Source organism: Otolemur garnettii, unplaced genomic scaffold (assembly GCF_000181295.1).
Source record: "Otolemur garnettii isolate 467f Iridium unplaced genomic scaffold, OtoGar3 scaffold00006, whole genome shotgun sequence".
Lineage (NCBI taxonomy): Eukaryota > Metazoa > Chordata > Mammalia > Primates > Galagidae > Otolemur > Otolemur garnettii.
The window spans coordinates 45,370,109-45,386,494 of record NW_003852401.1 but is presented as its reverse complement, the minus strand read 5'-3'; the positions used below and the strand labels follow the sequence as shown (position 1 = coordinate 45,386,494).

The window sequence follows — 16,386 nt, the reverse complement described above, 5'->3', positions numbered from 1 at the left end:
ACTCTGTCTCTAAAAAAAAAAAAAAAAAAAAAAAAAAAACTTAGGGGGAATATACATCTAGTTTGCCCAGGCCAAGTTTATGTTTGGTATCCCGTCATAATCATAAAAGAAATCCCCTCTAACTTGCAAAAGTGTTAGGGTCTAGATTATAAGTTCTATGGTCTCCCTATTTAACACGTGGAGCTACCCCATGAGGTTAGTTGGTTGGCCAATCATTCCTACTACTGTGAGCTATTTTCTACTCACTGAGCATTTCTCACACCAACTATGTGGGGCTTTTTTCCCTCCACAGTTCAGAGGTCCTCCAACTTTCTAAACAGGGGACTAGTTCACTGTCCCTCAGACTGCTGGAGGGCCAGACTGTGGGCCCTGGGACGTGTCAGTTGCTAAGCAGGACAGGCAGTGGTGGCAAAAACACCCAGCGGGCCAGATAAATGTCCTAGGCAGGCTCCATGTGGCCCGTGGGCCATAGTTTGAGGACACCTGCTCCATACCAACCAATTCTCCAATTCCCTAGACACCAATTGGGTGTCCAAAGATTCAATTCAATTCTGACACAGACCCCAGAGGTTAAGAGCTCAGTCCCACTAGACTGCCCCACATCAGATGCTAGTCTTAAGTTTGGGCCCTCATTCATCTAACTGTTAATCAGAGGTTCCCACCAACCCCTCTTGAGTTTGATAACTTGCTAGAATGGCTCATAGAACTAGGCAAGACACATACTTACTATTACTAGTTTGCTCTAAAGAATACAAACAAGTCAGGTACAGCCAAATGGAAGAATGCATAGGGCCAGGTATCGGTAAAAGGACTGAGGGTTTCCCAAGCCGTCTCCAGGTATACCACCCTCCCAGCACCATGCTGTGAACAAACCAGAAGCTCTTTGAACCCTGTAGTTTAGGAGTTTGCATGGCGGCTTCATCATGTAGTTAACAATTGATTAAGTCACTGGCCACTATTAACTGGGTCAAGCCTGGGGTGGGGGGTACTAAAAATTCCAATGCTTTATTCACATGGTTGGTTCCTCTGGCTAGCAGCTCCTAACCTGAAGCTCTCTGGGGGGTCTCTGAAGGGTCACCTCATTAATCTAAACCCAAGTGAGGTGGAAAGAGACTTATTAGAAACAATAAAAAATGCTCCTTTCAATCCTATCACTAAGGAAATTCCGAGGGTTTTAAAAGCTTAGGTGAAGACCAAATACTGTATATATTTCTTATTATAACACAATATTTCACTCCTATATTCATTCTTTCATTTGTTCATTGGCTTATTCATTTGGGTATGTAGAAAAAGTTCTCCATCCAGTCTTCAAACTTCTCAATATTTTTTCAGCAATGAATTTGGGTGACCTCAGAGGACAAAGGCATGCTTAATTACTTCTACTCCAGTATACTTACAAGAGGACCTCAGCAGCCCTCCCAGGAAGGTTTTATGCAATCCGCAGCCTGCAGGTGGCTATGACGGCAACCCCAGAGACAGACATGAGAAGTTAGATTTGACGCTTAGGCCAAGAAATTAAAAAGTTCCTTTAGGTTATCTAAACCACAGAGAGGGCAAGCATCTGCTGTTTAAAAGAAGACAGGCAGCCCATTTCTAAAAGTACATGACTGCATTTGGAAGCCAACACCAAAGACACCCAGCCAATTACAAAACAGATGAAATTGCACTGGTGTACTGTGGTAAGCAAATAGTTGGAAAGCTAAACACAGGGCAGGGCACACTGGTCAAAGAAAGTATGTGGTTTCTAAATGACCACGCAGCACATTTGGGGAACTGTTCAAGGGGCTGGGGGAAGGGGACATTGGGCGTGGGGCGGTAATTTGCACTGATTGATTGGATCAGCCTCCCTGTGTCAACATGTGGCTGGGATGTTCTGTCTATGGGAAAGTATCCATGGAAAGCCTCCAGCTCTTACGCCACTGCTTGGGGAACTTGCTGAGCTGAAGCCATAGGACTTGGACACGCTGAAGACCACCCAGTATTTCTGGACAGTCTGTCCCCTATGGATTAGTAGACATAACTTTCCAAACCAAATAAATTTTATTAGTTGTTGAGGGAGAACGTGCTATCACAAGTAAAATAAAAAGCAAAGGAGTACAAGCCAGCTTTGGTGAAGCTGCCCTCAGCTTCCCTCTGAGCACCGTGCTGGAACAGGAGTGGGTATTCTCTGAGCATGAAGCCTCTTTGCCAGTAATTTCTGAAATGGCTTTTTGGGGTTTCATAGAAGATGAGGTACATTCTCCTCCCACTTCCCTTTAATTCAACTTTTGGTGAAAAAGTTAAGACTGAACACAGAGGTTGCTAAGACCATATTCTTCTGTGAAATATATTCCTAGATAAATCAGAAATGCAGCAGCAATAGTGAAAGGGAAAGAGCATTTTACTTGAAAGTAAATATTTTGAAAATTTGCTGTGGAGAGTGAAAAATGAATGTTGGTGGAGAATCCGAAGCCCAGAGAATCCGCAGTGTGTGCTCAGCTAAATGGTGTAAAGGGCACAGGCGTGTGGAACACACTTAGCACACAAGGTAAACTTTTATACTGGTTATTACTTCACATAAATAACCAAGGGAACCAGCCAGACTCCTCAGGAAATTTGCTTCACTTATTGGATAAACTTTGACAGAGGGTTTGCAGTAGAAAATAGGATTTCTTATTTTTTAACCAGGAAAGTTATGTTTTGATCTTTCTTCAAAACATCGAATGACAACTTTCTATTTCTCTTCCTAAATCTTACTTTAACAAAGTCTTGGATTATAGCCTTTCACATACAATTAAATTAAAATATTCATTCTACTTTTTAAGAGATATATCAAAAATGGACATATTCTACCGGGAACTTCCTCTGAACTAACTGCAAGAACAATAGCACTTTTGAGCTTTTTCACTTTCCAAATGCAATGATATGATACAAATCCATTTGGAGATGAAAGAGAAGACCCACTTACGATGATCAAAAAAAATTCAAAACAAAAATATAACAAGAACTTAGGAATAAGAAATGTCTAAAACCTACGTGTGAGAAATGCACTATATAGGACATTCCTTTCTGATCACAAAAGCAAACCTGAACAAATAGACGCATGTGTTCTCAGACAGGTGGACAAAAAGCTTTAATGTCATAAAAATGCCAGGTTTCCCTAAGTTAGTCTATTTACTTAACATGTAAAAAACAAAGCAAACTAAAACCCTGAAAAAGAAGAGAAGGGAGAGGAAACTAACTCTATTTTATAATTAGCTCATTGAATTCTACCACTAAAACAAAATGATACTAGTATATGAATACATAATAATAAGAAAAATAGTGAGACAATCAGGAGAACTTAATTCCTGATGAAACATGGGATGATGATAAGGAACTGGTGTCAATTTTAAGATATAATAATAGCATTGTGCTCTTTAGCAAAGAAGGGTCTCCATATGTAACAATGCTCTAATTTCTCCCTCAGAGTATGTAAGTCTTTTCTTGAGGTGCTGTTGAATTCAGTTTGCTACTATCTATTTCACTGAGGACTCTGCATCTATTTTCATAAAGGATATCAGTCTACAGTTTTATCTGCTGTGTCCTTTCCTGGCTTTGTTATCAAGGTGATACTGGCTTCGTAGAACGAGTCGGGGAGGATTCCCTCCTTCTGGAGGTTATGGAGCCTCCAGAGCTAACTACATGACGTCTGATGGTGTTAGTGTTCTGACACACAATGGAATGCATGCTTGTATATTCTTGTGTTCTCAAGAATTTTTTATGGTAGTACATTTAGAATATAAACATGTATACTTTGAGAGATTATCTTAAGTTCATTCTCTGTTCTTCTACTGTACTCTTATTATCTTTAGTTATACCTGACATAATCTCTGTAACCCCATTAGCATAAAAATGACTACGTAAAGAATTGTGATATTTTCACTTGTTCCTAAAAGGGAAACATAAGAAATAAATATATTTGTTCACTTTTACAATAATATTTAAATATATATATATATAATTTTTTCTTCTTCTTTTTATTTTTTGAGACAGAGTCTCATTCTATTGCCCCAGGCTAGAGTAGCATGACATCAGCCTACTTTAAAGCAACCTCAAATTCCTGGGTTCAAGCCAGCCTCCAGCTTTAGCCTCCTGAGTAGTTGGAACTACAGGTATCTGCCACAATGCCAGGCTAATTTTTCTATTTTTAGTAGAGACAGGGTCTTGTTCTTGCTCAGGCTGGTCTCAAACTCTTGAGCTCAAGCTATCCTCCTGCCTCGGCCTTCCAGAGTGTTAGGATTACAGGCACCTGGCCATATTTCTATAATTTTTTAAAAACCTTTCTAAATTTTTATCTAAGTTATTTTAGATAATTTTATATATAAATATATATGAATCTTTTATTATACAAATACAATGTATATTTTATGTTTATATATTTTAATATTTTAATTTTTATTATAGAATTTAACAATATTTTAAATTATTAAATATACAAGATGTCCATAAAACAGTCAACTAATTTAAATTGCATACAAACTTTATGGACACTCTATACTATAAAATAAAATTTATTTATAGCATATTTCCTTATATTTAAGAGTGGATTGTTAGATTTAAAAAGGAAGATTAAAAGATTTGCTTTCTCCTCCCACAGCTGCTTCATCAGGAAAAGATGAAACTGACACACCAGAGAATTCTCTGACTCATGAGACAGAGACATCCACTCTAGAGAAAGTGAGCTAAACTATAAACAAAAAGCAAAAATATGAGGAGAGTTATTTTTCCCTTGGCTTTCCAGATGTTAATGATTTACCTTATTGCATCTTATGCAACATAATGTTTCAAATACTACTACGGTGCAAGTTAACTGCACCATCAATTTGAGATCAATTCTTCAGAGTCTAAACAAAAAGGAATTAAATAATTTAAATATACAGGTGATAAATTAGTATCTCATCAAAAAAACTGTATTTCCACCTTATAACAGAATCTCTGTACCTTCCGTGTTGCTTGTATTTGTCTGGTATCAGCACCAACTAAACATGGAAGAAGATGTTTCATATGAATCTTGGCCATACACACAAGTGGTACAGAAATACTTCAAGTATTGAATAATTGGGGTTTTTGTGAACACCAGTGGTAATGTTCACATGAATAGTGCAAATGCAACAGTAGGTATCACTGCAGATCAAAGAAGGGACTCCTCATCGTATTATTCACAGACACACACAGTCAAGATGCTGCCAGTTTTAATTACAAAAGAATGTTTAACGCAACAGCATAAAATGTTAATTTTATTAAATTCTTACCCAGAAAAACATTAAAAAAAATAAATTCTATCTAGTAAAAAGGAAAGTATGCATAAAGCACTCCTGCTTTGTCCAAAAGCAAAGGTCATCTTGAGAAAAGTGCTCACACAACTGTTTGAGCTGCGGGCCTACCTGACCACTTCTTTCCCTTGGAAATATAGTCGAAAGAATGACGAGCAGGCAGGCAATGGTTATTCACACTCTGGTATTTGGCACATACTTTCTCAAAAATTAGCAAAATGACCAGGGATCTCAAGGAAAACAACTGATAGCATTAGTATTCCATGATAAACTGGAGCTTTTAAGGAGAAATTAGAATCCTGGAAAATCTGTGCCTGCCAACATAAGTTTGACAGCAGTACTGATAGCAGTGATTGTGGGTTTTGATATTGTATAATAAAATGTCAATATTTAGAAGATCTGCATAACTCAATGAACAAAGATTTCACTGAGTTATTCCTAAACGAATCTACATAGGCAAAAGATGCACTAAAAGTGCAAAACAGATCAATGTATGAAAAATTCAGTGATATAATTTAAGATTTCACATTGCAACTAATTGTTAAAAAGTAACCATTTTCAAATTTTAGTGGTATCAAAGCAGAATATCCATAATTATCTGAGATGGCTACTAGAATACCACTGCCTTTTTTTAACTACTTGGTCATGTGGGGCTAGATTTTCTTCATGTACTTCAACCAAAGTAACACACCTTACCAGGCTCAAGGCAGAAGCAAATGTGAGAATCCAGCTGTCTCATACCAGATAATGTGATGTGCAAAACTGTAGAACAATGCCACTCTTAAGAAATAATTTTTTTTGTCTTGGAAGAGAGCACTGTTTTTCATAAAATCATGCTATTAATGTTAACATGTAACTGATCACTAATTTATTATTATTATTATTTTTGTTTTTTGAATCTTGCTCTGTTGCCCAGCCTGGAGTACAGGGGCCTCATCATAGCTCACTACAATTTCAAATTCCTAGGCTCAAATGATCCTCCTGCCTCAGACTTCTAAGTAGCTGGGACTACAGGTGTGTGTTATCACACCTGGCTAATTTTCTATTTTTTGTAGAGATGAAGTCTCACTCTTGCTCAGACTGGTCTTGAACTCCTGGCCTCAAGTAATTTTCCTGCCTTGGGCTCCCAAAGTGCTAGGATTACAGTCATGAGCCACTGGGCCTGGCCTGATTTATTATTACTTCTGAATTAAGAAATCAACAGTTAAAATTTGTTTTAATTTCATATATGGTAAATATCAATAGGTATCTGTACTTTAAATAAGATCTTGGAATACTCAATAATTTTTAAGACATTAAAGGAGCAAGGAGGTCAAAATGTTTGCTGTCACAGCATTTCCAACGCACTAAAGCATTTTAAGAAAAGGAAAAAGAAAGTCAGATGACAGGACGATAAACAAGCATCACTTACTGCAAAAATGCCTCATTTACAGCTTCAAAGAACTCAGGCCAGAGGATTTCCTTAGGTTCATGTCCATGGTAGGTGAGCAGTGCCTCCACCAATGGTTCAACGTCTGCCAGAGTAATGAGGGGAACACAAACTCTTGACAGGGATGTTATTCGTTCAGGAGCCATTCTATGAAAGAAATAAGAAATAATTACTCAAATCTAAGAGCCACATGTAATTAAAGACATATAAAATGTTCATGCTAAATAGGTCAAAGACAGGTCACTTGTTTTGTCCTCAACATAAAGGGAACTACTCTAACACCCATCTCTAAACTTTTTGTTTTTTTTTTAATCACTTCTCAAGGAAAAAACCCTTTAGCTGCCATTCTCATTTCAATATCACTCATTGTCAGGACTCTGTTTGGTATAACTATAAACAGACACCTCCAACTTACCATGCCCCAAACAGAACTCTCTGAATCCCTTTCCCAAGTGTTCTATTTTCCCAGTGCTCTCTACTTCAAGTACTCAGGCCCAAACCCTGATTCCTCCCAGTGCCTCATGCCCCTTATCTGATCCAGGAGTAAGTACTATCAGCTCATCTGACCTCTTCTCAACATTTCCCTCAAGACTAAGGTGACCAGACGTCCCAATTTTTAACAATTTGTCCTGCGTCCCGTGGCGTTTTTTAAAAAGTCCTGATTTTTGGAAAGAATGCACGACAAGCTAGGGAATGGTGGGACAACGGGAAGAGAATATATGGTTTTCGGCTGCTGAAAAGGTTAATGTAACTCCATTTGGGAATGAAGAAGTTAATGTAACTCCATTTGGAAATGAAAAGGCTAATGTAAACTCTCTACTCCCCTCCTGGGCAAGGTCGCCCAGGTGGACCGGTGCCCTACTCCTTTGAGCCACAGGTGCCACCCTATACATAATTTTTTTTAATGTATTATATTTGTAAATTGTACTTATGTTGAAATTAAAAATATATATATTACAATACTGTTTTTGTGTTCTATGAAAATTTTTGTTGTTCCACATAGATCAAGTTTTTAATTAAGAACCCGCCCCCCCCACCCCCATCAATGGTGTCCGCTTTACCAATGTTAAAATCTGGTCACTTTACTCAAGACCTTCCACCTCTGCTACCCCAGGTTATAGACAGCCTCCTATCTTCCTGCTCCTGCACTCATTCCTATGGCTCATTATTAGAACAGTTCCAGCAACTTTTTAAAAATTCAGATCATATCAACTGTCTACTCAAAGCTTTGCAATGACTTCCCAGCTCATATAGGGAACAAAATCTTATACAGGCCACCAAGGCCTTGCACTGTTTCACTGGCTTCATCTCCTCTACTCTTCCCTTCATTCACTCTGCTTCTGACTGCTCCAAAATAGGTCCTGTTGTTTGCTCTGCCTGTGACAGTGGCTAGCTCTCTCGTTTCACATGGGCCTTAGCTCAAAGGTTGTTTTGTAAGTGAGGTCTTTCCTGATCATCCCATACCAGTCTACCCTCTGCCACGTGTGGCAATTTAAATTTAAATGAGTTAAAATCAAATAAAATAAAGAATCTAGTTCTTCAGTTGGCCTGGACACATTTCAAGTACTCATTTGAGCTACAGGAAGCCAGTGGCTACAGTCTTAGTGCAAAGTCACAAGATGTGTCTGTTACACAGAAAGCACCACGGGATAGCAGGGCTTCAAATGCTCTCTCACCCTTGCTCGACTTTCCTCCTTCCCACTTTCCCACCTGACCTGTGAGGTATTTCCTGCATATTGCTTATAGTCTGTTTCCTTGTATAGGCACTTTTGGCTACTTTTCCCTCTGCTCTATTCCTACCACACCTACAGACAACTCCTTAACACACAGTCGAGAAATACATGTTAAATGAAATAGAGATCATAAAATGAAAGTTCTGGGTATAGCTTATTAGATCTTTTTCTAGGTACTTTCATATATAATCATAAATGTAGAAATTTGATCTTGTGCTTTATGAAACACAAGTGGTACCACAATATAGAACATACAACTTTCCCTATTTTTTTAAACACTTGCTGTCTATTAGAAAAGATGTATGTTCTATAACTTAATAATGCACCTATTAACAGGCACTGAAGTTTCTTCCCATGTATGGCTGTAACAAACAAGGCTGCAGGGTATCCTTGCACATGCCTGGCTGTGCCCATGTGAATACCTGCACATTCAACTGTCTTCCAAATGACTATACCAATTCATTTTTCTACTCCTGTCAATGATATTAATGTTGTTTTTATTTCTTACTAAACTAGTGGATAAAGATTGTTATTCTATTGCTTTAATTTACATTTTCTAGATAACTTGTGAGACTTAGTAATTGTTAGCCACTTAAATTTCTACTTTAGAGAATTTTTTTAAATTAGTGTATATTTGTCCTATTCATTCACTGAATAAATATTTTTTGATCTCTTATTATAGTTGAGGTTCTGTTCAAGGTGTTTGTGACAAAGAAGCAAAGATGACAAAGCTTGGTCAGGGAGAAAAACAATAAAATACCAGGTGATACTAACAGGAATGCTGAAAACTAAAGTATATCAAGGGGGTAGGAGGTGCTAAGAATTGACTGAGACATCTGAGCAGAGACCTACAGGAAGTATAGAACAAATTATGAATCTATCTGGGAGAAAAATGTTGCAAGAAGACAAAAAGCAAATGCAAAGGTCCCGGATATCTTAATACAAGGAAGAGGTCGATGTGGCTCTGTGGCTAGACCACAGTGAATGTGGGAAGAGGAAGTCAGAGAAGCTCTTGTAGACCACTGTAGAAGGTTTGCATATTCTTTTCTTAACTTAGCTTTTACCTTTATCAAATTTATAGATGCAATTATAAATAGTTCTTCAAAGCTTATGAAAACAGCAGCTTTTGAAAGGGCGTTCTCTCCCCCATTTTCTGATCTCCCGAGGTAACCACTTTCAACCCTAATTACTTAGTAGTTCAGTGCATTGTTTGATACAAACTACAATATCAAATCTATAGTGAGACATCCATCAGGTTATGGAGAAAAGAGAATTCTAGGATGTTTCTGATGTGCCATAGATAAAATGGCACAACCTCTTTGAAGAACAACTGGTAATACCCTGCTACTATTTCATCCTTTAGGTTAGGGAAACTTAAACATAACTGTTTGTAAAGTATAGAGTCAATCTTGGTGAACATTTGTGCAAAAATAAATAAATAATTATTTATAGACTGGAATGGCATATGGCAGTTTAAATGAACTAGACCTACATTATCCAAAAATATAATAATGATTGGAGAAGGCAAGTTACAAAAATAAAACTCACAATATGCCATTACTTATGTAGTTTTAAAACCCTCACAGCAACACATATGAAGTAAAGTGTTAAAATATGACAGGAAGAATCTACATTAACCTCTTGGATGTTCTTACTCCATGGGAGGAAAGAAGAAATGGAATGGGAAAAGAATGCTTCACCTGTAATTGAAGTATTTTATTTCCCTAAAAGAACAAATGTAAATATTAATAAAATTTAAGCATTGTAAAATATGGGCAATGGACACACAGTTTGCCTTTATGTCTTAAGTATTGTATAATTAAGCTTTTTTTTTTTTTTGAGAGAGTCTCATTTTATCACCCTTGGTAGAGTGCCATGGTGTCACAGCTCACAGCAACTTCAAATTCTTGGGCTCAAGCAATTCTCTTGCCTCAGCCTCCCAAGTAGCTAGGTTCCGTGCCTGCCACAACACCAGCTATTTTTAGAGACACGGTTTTGCTCTTGCTCAGGCTGGTCTTGAACCCATGAGCTTACACAATCCACCTGCTTCAGCCTCCCAGAGTGCTAGGATTACAGGCATGAGTTTTAATAACTAAAACACAATGTTACCTAGTAAATACTAACAATGAAAAGATGGTATTCATAAAAAAGAAGGAGTTATTTCCTGTCTCTGGTTCTTGTTTCCAAAATAGCAAGAGTAGTTCATGAAAAATCTATCACCTCTAACAAACCTGAGATTGCTTAGTATTTACTTTTCTCTGGAGTATTTTTCCCTTATGTCTTTTTTGTATAATACTTTTCTCATTATTTGATTGTGTCAGTCTCTTTTCAGACTACTTCCATAGAATTATTCATGTTTTTCATTTTCTCACCTTTAGACAGGAGAAGACGATTTAAAAAATCATATAAGCTCTCCTAAGCAAAATTAGGAGAGAATGCTAGATGGTTTTAGCTGATATGCTCTTTATAGATTAAAAAATTCCCTTTGTGTGAGACTGTGCCAGGTTCATTTCCTAACTCATAAGTAATTGTTTCCTTGTTAAGGATGTTTGTTTTTTAAAAACAACCTGGAAAAACTGCCCACAATAGAGGAAAGTCCACTGAGGGATGTCAATGTTGGTACTCTGGCTAGCAAGAGCAGCAAGGACAAAATGGCAATTAAGTTGGTTAGTAGTTTAAGGTATTCCTAGTCAAGTAAATCTATGATATAATTAGAATAATTCGTAACTGAATTTACTAAGAATTTGAGATCCCTGTGCTAGAAGAAATTAACATATCTGGTACATTCTTGATTTGCTCTATTGAAAGATGTTTATCAGAGAGTCCTTTTCTTCTCTTTAAGAAAATTTAGAATGCCAACAAGATAAAATTTTTCCAGGTCCTTTTCTGAATGTGTTGAGTACACATATAGTTTTTAGGGTAATTGAATCTTTTGGATTGAGTTTGTTTATATCTATTAGAAGACTGAATTTAAAAAGCAATTTGATGTCCAACGTGCTTTTTGAGTTTTTAATGAACTTTCCTGTTCAGCATCCAGAAAAGAACTTGGCTCTCTAAAGCCTGTGTAAGATTCAGAACTCTTAAGTCCACAGTTCTCTAGTGAATTATAAATTCAACCAAGTATGTTTTCCTGTCTCAAGCAGAAACTGATTTCATAAAAGCAGGTAGTGGAATGAGACCATGATATAACATTTGAAAGACAGCTATCACAGCTATCAAACATGCCACAGTCATTACAGTTGTTGCAGTCATTAGTTATAATAATGATTAAAATATGTATCATAATACAATATAACTCTCTCCTACATTATCTGAAGTTACTTGTACATTTTTAAAGATTTATGAATCAAAAAGGTTGGATCAGAATATAACACCACTACTTTTTGGTATATGCTTAAATCCAAGACATTCGTATCCATTTGTGAATCTGAGTTTTAATCATTCTTTTCCTTTCACTGGTATCACTTCAAATTGTCAAGCAGCCCAAACCCCTCAAACTGAAGTATTATAATGCAATGATGCTCTTTTTCTCCTTCTAGAAATCATCTATACACATATTTTATTTCACTTTTCACCACTTGAATGTTTAAAGTTCATTTCTAAAGATTCAAAAAGCCTCCTAAAAATATAGACATTGATATAAATTCAGATCGTCAGAGGAAGAAAAAAGTTGGAAAATCAGCTTAGTTCCCTTTTGCATTATTTTTAGAGGTCTGATAAATGGCGTTGTCATAGCATTATAAATAGAGTTTCACTTGCCACCAAGTAAAATCAACAATTCAATGACAGAATGTTTAAATTCCGTCCTGTTCTTTGCTACAAATCTCTAGAAGGAGCGATATTCTGAGCATTGTCAGTTTACCCTGTAGCCCTCCGGTTTGCTGCAGATGGTTTGGAAGCTACAGTACAACCACACAGGAAGGATGTTCCCAGCAGTATATGGTTACCGTCGAGCCTTCTGTAGTTGAATTCTTGTGCAGAAATCATTTGGAAGTGCTGCTCTGGCACTCAGTCAAACCTTAATGCTTAGCGTAATCCAGTCTGGAAAGTGTTGCATAACTCTCTACTTGAACTTGGAATGCTATGCTGTGACAAGCTTCAGAGCAAAAGAGGAGCCAAAAAAGCTATGAGCACCTTGAAGTCCTTTGGAAGGTTATCAGTCGGCCTGCCTAAGTTTTGGTAGATAAGAGCTGCCTAAGTTTACAGGAGACTTTAACATTTTTTAAAAGGAAAATTATTTTGGATCTTTTCCAGCTAATTAGGACATATAATCTGCAGCTATGAACTTTAGTGCTTGATGAATGTCCTTAGAACCACAATCTTTCTATCCATGCAGTCACCAGTGACAGTCTCTGACTCTTCCTATTCTCTTTTCAGATGAAAGGAAAGTGACCTTTTCAGGTCTTTTAAAGGAGAAGATCAATGAGTCTGAACTGGAAGACAAGACTGCTGCCTGCCTGCTTCTTTATTCCATATTCCAGATGACTGATGCACACACAGTACTCTCAGGCCTCTTCTTCAACTGCACAAATATATATCCAGCCCTAACACTACACAACCTATTCTGCAAGGCTCTGTGCAAAATAAACCCTTGAAAAGCATCCTCCAACTCTCTCTCTCTCACACACACCCTTCTTCTTCCATCTTACCTAGTGAGCTCATATACTCTATTTCAAAAATTTAAGATATTTACGACTCAAGCTAAATGTGCCTTTTTGTTAACACCTTAGAGGATGGATTGGAAAATAATTAATTTTAGATCCAAGGCCATGTTGGTGGTGAGTTAAGGAATGATAATAGAGCATATACAAACAGACCTCTGCCATTTAGGTAAGTAGTAAAGCATGAGAAGTAAGTTTTATGAAAGGTGAATATTGAGGACGAAAGACAAACTGTTCACCCAGAAGAATAGATCACTACGTGTAGTTCAACAAAAAAATCATCTCCATGAGATTTCCCTATTGATTATTAAGAAAGTAATAGTTAAACTAGCAACACTTTATAGAAAATCATCAACAAAAAATAAGAACCTTAAATATAATTCTGTTATGCCACTTTAAAGTATTCAGATTGTTGCTAGGAACTAATATCTTGTTCTAGGAAATGCTACTAAAGAAGTAGTGCAGAACAGCATTCGCAAACTTTAGTGTACATGAAAACCATCTGGAAAGCCTCTCCCCTAGGGATGTTAGTGCTGCTGATTCCTAGGACCATTCTTTGAGTAGTTCTCACGTAGAGAACTTCACGATATTCTCCCAACTTCTAGAAATGATGGGGAGAATTTTTACAATTAAATATTTTAAAAACCCATAAAACAGGATCTTTGGGTAATCCATAAATTGTGAGAAAATGGTAGGTGGGTAGGATCTTTTTTGAAGGAAAATACTACACCCCCAGAAGCTTGTAAGAGAGGATCAGTATACATGTAAGAATTACTTTGGGAGTGAATTCAAAGACAAGGAGGCAACCTGACAGCTAACAAGACAACTGATTAGACTTTTGCAGTAACATTAGCCAGCTGCCTAGGCCTTCATAAACTCTTCCTTCATCCTCACTGCTCACAAGCAAGAGATAACAAAAGTGTCCTGTCTCCAACCAGAAGGGGAAAGGAGTCTTGGAGGAGAAAAAGCACCAAATGGCTATCAACTCCCAGGAAATTTGGGGGTACTCTAATGCCCAGAATACAATTTATTTGTAACCCCAACCAAATGCTACTTCTCCATGAGTAAAAGGGGCAGGCCGAGCACTCATGGTAAGGTTAACAGGGAATCTCAAATTCCAGGAAGATCAATTTGTTCTCCAAAGTGGTTGGGTCTATTTATTTATGTTCATATCAGCAACATCCTAGAATTCACCATAATCAGATGGATGTTTCACTCCTTGAAAATAGAATTTTGAAGAATAATTTTTTAAATGTTTTTTTAATTTATTTTTTTCTTTTTCATTGAATGGTTAACTATGTATATTAATGCACTTCTTGGGTACAGTGTAGTATTTTCACACACAATCTGAAACACTTCCATCAAACTGGTTAACATAGCCTTCATGTCATTTTCTTAGTTATTGTGTTAAAATGTTCATATTCTACTCTTAGAAAGATTCTCTTGTACCCTTGTAAGATAAACCACAGAAGTGATCCCTCCAATCCCCCTCCCTCCATCCACTTCCCCCTCCTCGTATTCTTAGGCTGTTATTAGGTTATAGCTTTCATATAAAAAGTATAAATTAGTTTCATAATAGGGGTGTGTACATTGGATACTTTTTCTTCCATTCTTGTGTTGAAGAATATTTTTCATGTGCTAACCCCCCCCACCATAACATAAAGTTTACCATATTACCCATCTTTAAATGTATAGTACTATTAACTATATGCCCTTGTTATGCAACAGGTTGGTAGAACTTTGACATCTTGCAAACCTAAAACTCTATTTTCTTTTTTTAAATTTCTTATAGCATAACTATGTACATTAATACAATCATGGGGTACAGTGTGCTGTTTTCATATACATTTTGAAATACTCTCATCAAACTAGTTAACATAAGCTTCATGTCATTTTTTAGTTATTGAGTCAAGACAGTCATACTCTGCTTTTAGAAAGATTCACTTGTACCCTTGTATGATAAACCATAGAGGTTACACCACCAATCACCTTCCCTCCCCCCATCCACCATCCTCCTCTCCCCTCTCCCACCCCCCTTTCCATATTTTAAGGCTATAATTAGGTTATGACATTCTTATAAAAGCTATGAATTAGTTTCAAAATAGGGCTGTGTACATTGGATACTTTTTCTTCTATTCTTGAGATACTTTGCTAAGAAAAACATTTTCTAATTCCATCCATAAAAACATGAAGGAGGTAAAGTCTCCATCTTTCTTTAGGGCTGCATAATATTCCATGGTATACATATACCACAATTTATTGATCCATTCGTGGGTCAATGGGCATTTAGGCTTCTTCCATGACCTAGAAATTATGAATTGGGCTGCAATAAACATTCTGATACAAATATCTTTGTTATAATTCGATTTTTGGTCTTCTGGATATATACCTAATAAAGGAATTGCAGGATCAAATGGCAGGTCTATTTTTAGTTCTCTCAGTGTTCTCCAGATGTCCAAAAGGAATTAATTTGCATTCCCACCAGCAGTGTAGAAGTGTTCCTTTTCCTCCACATCCACGTCAACATCTCTGGTTTTGGGATTTTGTAATATGGGCTAATCTTACTGGGGTTAGGTGGTACCTCAAAGTAGTTTTGATTTGCATTTCTCTGATGACTAAGGATGGAGAGCATTTTCTCATGTATCTGTAGGCCACGCGCCTCTCTTCTTTAGAGAAATTTCTATTCAAGTCCCTTGCCCACCCTGACATGGAATCGCTTGTTTTTTTCTTGCTAATACATTTGAGTTCTCTGTGGATTCTGGTTATTAAACCTTTGTTGGAGACATAACCAGCAAATATCTTCTCCCATTCTGAGGGCTGTCTACTCGCTTTATTTACTGTGTTCTTGGCTGTGCAGAAACTTTTTAGTTTGATCAGGTCCCAAAAGTATATTTTTGACATTGCTTCAATTGCCCGAGGGGCTCTCCTCATAAAATTTTTGCCCAAACCGATTTCTTCAAGTGTTTTCCTTATGCTTTCTTTTAGTATTTTCATAGTTTCATGTCTTAAGTTTAAATCTTTAATCCAGTGATTCTATCTTAGTTAATGGTGAAAGGTGTGGGTCTAGTTTCAGTCTTTTACAGGATGCCATCCAGTTAGCCCAGCACCATATGTTAAATAGAGAATATTTTCCCCACTCATTATTTTTAATTGGCTTGTCAAAGATCAGATAACGGTAGGTGGCTGTATTCATCTGTTGGCTCTCTATTCTGTTCCATACATCTACCTCTCTGTTTTTGTACCAGTACCATGCTGTTTTGATCACTATC

At 37.0% G+C, this 16,386-nt stretch overlaps 1 protein-coding gene across 1 annotated transcript in view; it reads right to left on the bottom strand.

Moving 5' to 3' along the window:
* Window positions 1-16,386, bottom strand: part of FANCC (Fanconi anemia complementation group C) — a 261,505-nt gene that overhangs the window by 58,247 nt on the left and 186,872 nt on the right. The window contains exon 7 of the mRNA XM_003783068.3: window positions 6,706-6,870. Within this exon, the coding sequence (XP_003783116.3) occupies window positions 6,706-6,870 (165 nt within the window). The remainder of the gene's footprint in view (window positions 1-6,705; window positions 6,871-16,386) is intronic.